At 56.2% G+C, this 6,159-nt stretch overlaps 1 protein-coding gene across 1 annotated transcript; it reads right to left on the bottom strand.

Moving 5' to 3' along the window:
• Positions 1–3,009: 3,009 nt before the first annotated feature.
• Positions 3,010–5,123, bottom strand: CMTM5 (CKLF like MARVEL transmembrane domain containing 5; the record flags this gene model as incomplete). The annotated part of the gene is given in 8 exon segments (XM_080707102.1): positions 3,010–3,017; positions 3,111–3,195; positions 3,336–3,428; position 3,565; positions 3,567–3,659; positions 3,779–3,840; positions 3,915–4,067; positions 4,998–5,123. Coding segments are annotated over 8 exon segments (621 nt in total).
• Between the last annotated feature and the right edge of the window lie 1,036 nt (positions 5,124–6,159).

Raw genomic sequence — 6,159 nt, 5'->3', positions numbered from 1 at the left:
TAAAAGCACAATAAACTCGAGTGTCTGCCTCCGCCTGTGCCTCTGTCCTTTTCGCTAGCCAGCTAGCCTGCAGTGGGAGGGTTGGAGGCCCGAGGGGAGAGGGCCTCAGCCCTGGCATCAGAGCTGTGGGAGCAAGAGCACCCCACATCTTTGGAGGAGGAAGCCAAACCCAGAGAAGCAAGGTGGCATGCCCGGCCTGGGGGCATGAGTTCTAGTTCTCATCAGTCAACCACACAAGGGAAAGGAAGGAGAAATCTCAAAAGTGGAAGAAATAGAGCCAGGCGTGGTGGCACACACCTGTAATCCCAGGAGGCCGAGACAGGAGAATTGCAGGTTCAAGGACAGCCTCAGCAAGTAGTGAGACTCTCATCAACCTAGCAAGAGCCTGTTTCAAAATAAAAATAAAATAGGGCTGGGGTGTTCCTTAGAGAGAGAATACCACCCCTGGCCTAATCTCCAGGAACACACACACACACACACACACACACACACACACACACGTGGAGGAAATAAATGCACCAGAAGGATGAGCTGATTCTACCACTGGGAGACAGAATTTTAGTGCCAAAGCTGAAGCCATTCTTCGCCTACCTGATTCTGAGGTTGTTAAAATTGTCCTGGGACACCTGTGGTTTCCAAAAGAAACTTCCCACTGATGCCAGAAGAAGCTCAGAGCTGATTGGAAATGGAGGTGCAGAGAAAAATTGTGGGACAGGTCCCATTCTAGTAAGTCTCCTGAAAGTAACTCACAGGAGCGACCCCACCATCCCCGGGTCAGCCTGGCCTCTGTGGGTCAGCACCACACCACGAGGACATCCCGATGAGGCCAGCTGATGCTGGGTTGAACCGGTACGTGGTGTGGACAAAGCCTGGGCCATGCTCATCTTGGTTTTACTCTCACAGAGATGTGGACAAGTATGGAGCCTGCGTGGGCACACACAGCCCAGCACATTTCTGCTCTCTAGAAGCTTCTACTGAGTCACACAGCAGCTCAGGGGAGGAAACTGGTCCTGACTTCCTTCTGCTCAGAGCAAATTCCTGTCCTCCATTGGGCTTTTTGATGACTTTTTCCAAACAACCTTTTTATCCATTCACCTGGCCCCCTCTCCCCAGCTGCCCCCTCCAAGCAGCTTTTATTCCCACCTCAGGGGGTGGCCATCCTATCTCTCCCTCTCTCCTCCCCTCCCCTCCCCTCCTCTCCTCTCCTCTCCTCTCCTCTCCTCTCCTCTCCTCTCCTCTCCTCTCCTCTCCTCTCTTCTTCTTCTTCTTCTTCTTCTTCTTCTTCTTCTTCTTCTTCTCCTTCTCCTTCTCCTTCTCCTTCTCCTCCTTCTTCTTCTTCTTCTTCTTCTTCTTCTTCTTCTTCTTCTTCTTCTTCTTCTTCTCTCTCTCTCTCTCTCTCTCTCTCTCTCTCTCTCTCTCTCTCTCTCTCTCTCACACACACACACACACACACACACACACGTCAGCCAGGTTGTCTTGAGAATGGACTATGCATAAAGCCTAAGAACTGTGAACAGGGTCCAGGAAAACACAAAATCCAGTTGGTTCTACCCCTAGGGGACCTGCTAGGAGAGACCATCAGGTCTGACGAGAAGCCAGGACCCCAAGATAGAAGAACAGGGAACAGAAGGCAGGAAGAGTCAGTCCAAGAGCGGAGTGGCCACCACGAAGGGAGCAGAGCAGCACCCAGAGATCAAGACTCAGAGTCCAGGCAGGGCTTGGGGCTGGAACCTGCAACTGGAAGGAATGCCCCCAGAAGAAGGCTTTTCAGTGCAGAAACAAGTTTTGGAGAGGAGACAGCTTAGATAAAGCCACTGAGCTGGGCCATGCTGGGTTTCTCTGGCTAAGCAAGAAAGTCCTGGCCGTGCTGGACCACCATGGATGACCATGGACGACCATGGACCATGCAGAGTTGATTTCGGGTTGTGTGTGCCTGCTCCAACCCCCCCAGAACTGAGCTCTCCCATAGGTTGCACTTTTGGGGAGCCCTTCACTACCCTGTCTCCCTCTATGAGAGATCAAAGACAAGCCTATCTGTCACCTCTGCATCCCAGCACCCAGCACAGCATCTGCACATGGGAGACATGCAGGAAATGTGTGCTGAGAAACTGGCAGGCTGGGAAGGTGGCCCCGCTGCTGGAGGGAGCTGTAGATGGGTGAGCACAGTTCCAGCTCCAAGGAGGCTTTGTGCAGTATCTACAACACCTGTTTAGGTGTCGGGAGAGCTGGCTTCTGGTCCCAGTCCTGACATAAATAAGGTCATTCCTCCTGAGCTCTGGGTTTCTCTTATGTAGAAGGAGGGCATGGACCAGCTGATATCTAAGGGTTCCTCTACTGCCAGCATGTTGGGAATTTCTTCTGAAGCCTCCTGCTACTCTCTCCCCGCCACCTGCTGGCTAAACCCTCCCCACACCACGAGGGGGAGCTCAACACAAGCCCCGGCAAGCACCTCAGTTTTAGCCCACCAAGCGGTGTGCAAAGGTAGAGGGTGGGCACTTGCTCACAGTGGGAAAGCTGTGCCTCCCTAGACACCCGGCACACCAGAGTGGCCTCGCATACAGCATTTGAGAATCTCCCCCTCTTCTGCCAACCCACGGGGTGGTGTGGCCGTCTCACCTTGAAGGATGTCTTCAGCTTCTCCAAGCTAGCCTCCACCTCCTTACCTGATCCCAGAGCGGGACGGCGACCCGCTCCAGGAAGCATTCTGTGAATACTCCTTGGCATTCCTAATCTGCCTAATGTCCCGGAGACAAGAAGACTCAAGAGTAGAATTTGATTCTTTTAATTTGGGAATGACTTGGGGGACCCAGCTTCCTTCCCTCCTTTCCCGTCCCACCTCTGGCTAGAACTTCAAAAGCCAGACCCCAGAGCACCAGACTCCACAGACAAATCCCAGTGACATCTCAGCCACACATCTCTGTAGACCTGGGGTGGGAGACAGCAGGCTTGGGGCCAATAAATTCAGGGTTCCGTGGCCCCCTGTCTGTCTGGGCAGTCTTGGAGTCACTGCTAGTCTCCTGTGGAGATGAAGTGGGGCAGGGAGGCCGTGTCAGGTTGGAGGAGCTGGAATGGGGGTAGGGCAACTCCTCTCTCAGGGCAGAGTCTCTCACCCTGCGTGGCCCCAGGTGCCAACTCAGTGCGGTAGATCTTGAAGGCATCATAGGCAAAGACAGAAACCAGGATAACGCCAAAAACCTGTGGAGGAGGAGTGGGGATGGCGCAGCAGAGGGAGGCACTGGGTTAGGAAGAGGGAGTGGCATGGGGTGAGGTACAAGCTTTGGACGCATCAGCCAGAGGTCCCGAGGGACTGGAGAACTCTGCAGGGCCAGACTCACGAAAGCAGCAATGGCAGCTCCCTCCCGGGAGGTCACAGCAGCAAAGGAGACGACCAGGAAGATGATGATGGCACTGACACAGCGGAGGAAGTCCTGGGGAGCAAGGGCAACGTCAGAAGGCGGGGGATGTTGCCTGGAGGTTTCCCAGGTTGGTCAGCAGCCCGACCCTTGGGGACTCTGAATTCCTACAGAAGGTTTCCTGGACACTCTGGAGAGAGGGAGCTCCCACCGCTGCCCAGGGAATGGAAGCAGAGGCGTCCAGAGCAGGGCCAACCCAGGCCAGTGGTGGGAGCACACCAGCCAGCGGGGACCCCTGGGGCAGGGCTGTGGAGGAGGCGGCAGGGGGCCTGCCCAGAAGGGCCCGCACCCAGCTACAGACCTAAGGGCTCTGTGTCTTCTCATGGACAGGAGCCTATAGCTGGGAAACCTGTATGTCAACGCACAGTTTTGAGTACAGGGCACAGCACGGGGCAAAGCCCCTCTGGGATGTGCAAATGGAGGGAAACTGGGAGACAAAAACTCAGCAGTCAGCGGGGAAGGAAGGGACTGGAAGAGGGTGGAAGAGGCAGGGTTTCTCACCAGACAGGGCCAGTTGAGCCGATCGAAGCGTTGGTAGTACTGGGTGGCATAGAGGAAGAGGAAGGCAAGCGTGATGAAGAGCTCCAGCAGGGCCGCGGCCATGTAGGCAGAGATGGAGGCCGTGAAGCAGATGAAGATGATGAAGGCCAGGGCCTGCAGGAACGTGTGGGGAGCTTGCCAGGGCGGGCACATGCACACGGGCCATGCGTGGCTTCCCCCGCAGAGGCCCACCTCCCACCCGTGGAGAGGAGAAGGAAATGCTCCAGCACATCCATCCGGCTGTCAGGGCTGCCAACCACTCCAGGCATTTGGCATCGAAGCCCATTGCCCTGCATCCCTGCACCAGCTGGGGGAATCACAGCAACCCCAGCGGCCTGGACAAGCTGCACAGCTCCAGGGGCACCAGCCTGTGCTCACCCACCAGAGCAGTGTCCCCCCCAGGGGCACAGAGCGCAATACACGCACCACCCCACAGGCTGCCCTGCACCTTCCGAGGCAGCCTCCGCCCCTTAGTGCTCTTCCCACTCCCAGATGCCTAAAACTCCGCTGATGGGAACCAGAGGCTTGGGTTCTGCACCAAGGGAGAAGGCTTAGGAGGCAGACACTCCCTGGCAATCCAGACGGACAGTTCTGCAGAGGCCTTGGGTTTGCACAGTGACCTTGCTAAGTAACCAGGGGAAGGGCCTTTGCTAAGAATAGATGCTCATGGGCAGCAGCTTGTGAATAAAGCGTGGTGTTAGGAAGTCTGCCCTTTTTGATAGTTGGACTTCTTGACTATGCCAAGAAGTGGCCACCCTAGAGGCTGGGGAGAGACAGGCCAGCCTGACAGCTGTCTTATCCCTAAGTCTTATACTCCCTCAAAGTTCCAGAAAGCTGTCCTTCTGTCCTGCTGCAACTGCCTCCAGATGGAGAGGCAGCAAGAAGGATAAACAGGAGGTGAAGAAGGCGCAGCTCAGGGCAGAAGCATCCAGAAAGGCTGGGAAGGGGACCACTGGGTGGTGAGCCTGGGGAGCCGGCACAGGGCTAGGCCAGGGAGCTGGGCATGGGGGAGATGGAGGCCCCGGGTGGGGAGGCAGCTGTTACCAGCTCAGTTTCCAGCAGGATGCCTTTGAGGGACGTGAGGAAAGTCTTGTCCACAGCGAAGCCCTGGAGGTTTGCAGCTGCCCCCTCCTCAGGGGGCCGGTCCCGGCGATCCCAGGCACCTAACATCTCCGCAGGCCCCACTGGACACAGCCTCCACCTCCTTCCACCAGCCCAGGAAGGGAAACAGAAACCTGGCAGGATGGGGAAGCAGACAGGAGAGAGAAGGCACTTGGAGAAACCCAAAAGTAAAGCAGGGAGCCTGTCTGCGGGGCCCCAGACAGAGGAGGCAGCTGGGGAGGCCTGCCCAGATGGGCCTTCACCCAGCTGCCCAGGGTGCCTCTGCCTCTGCGGCGGCCTGCACCAGCCCTTTAGGAGGAGTGGGGAGGGCTGGGGAGGCGTGGTTAACCCTTCCCCTCACTGGGAGCCCAACCCATCCTGGAGAAGGGGAGAAGGAAGAGGGAGAGGGGGTGGTCAGAACTGAATGGTGGAGCTGGGAAATGAGCCTAGACAGGGCAGGACTCAGAGCTCCCCATGACCCAAGCACGAAGAGGTTTGTATCCCCCTCCTATAACCTTAACCCTCTTCCTTGGCTAGTCCTTTCTCCTTTTCCTTTTAGGGAAGATGGGAGCTGGAGCCTGGCCCAGACAGCACCCACCCCCACCCCCCTTCCAGGACCAAGCTGCAGCAGCCGGGACCAGAGGACAAAGGTGGATTGTTGGGGAGACAAGGGGGCGCTGTGTGCCTACTGCCGTGCCTGAATGGGACTCTGTCTCTCCAGCATGGCGGGAGGAGGCCTAAACCCTACCCGGTGTTCAGGGGTGGGTCAGGGAGCCAGAGAGGCAAAGGGGTGGGAAGGGGCCAAAAAAAACCTGGAGGGCAGGGAGAGCAGGTGGGCAGTAGGTGAGGGCTGGTGGCAGGAAGGAGCAGGTGCCAGGCTAGGGACCACAGGGTGTTGAGTCACCACAGATGCTAAAGACAAATAGACCACTTTTAAATACAGATATTTATTTAGATAAATCTCTCCATGTTCAGTAACAGTTTCTTTCTCAGAATTATTCACGTCAGAGACTATACCAGGATGCGTGCAAACAGATGCTGGTTGAGCGATGAGTTAATAAATGAATGAACAGATGAAATGAGAGGCCAAGGGGAAAATATGAAG

The sequence above is a fragment of the Muscardinus avellanarius genome (assembly GCF_963383645.1).
Source record: "Muscardinus avellanarius genome assembly, chromosome: 12".
In the NCBI taxonomy this organism is placed as follows: Eukaryota; Metazoa; Chordata; class Mammalia; order Rodentia; family Gliridae; genus Muscardinus; species Muscardinus avellanarius.
The sequence above is the reverse complement of the archived record's forward strand: the minus strand, read 5'-3'. Positions and strand labels throughout refer to the sequence as shown.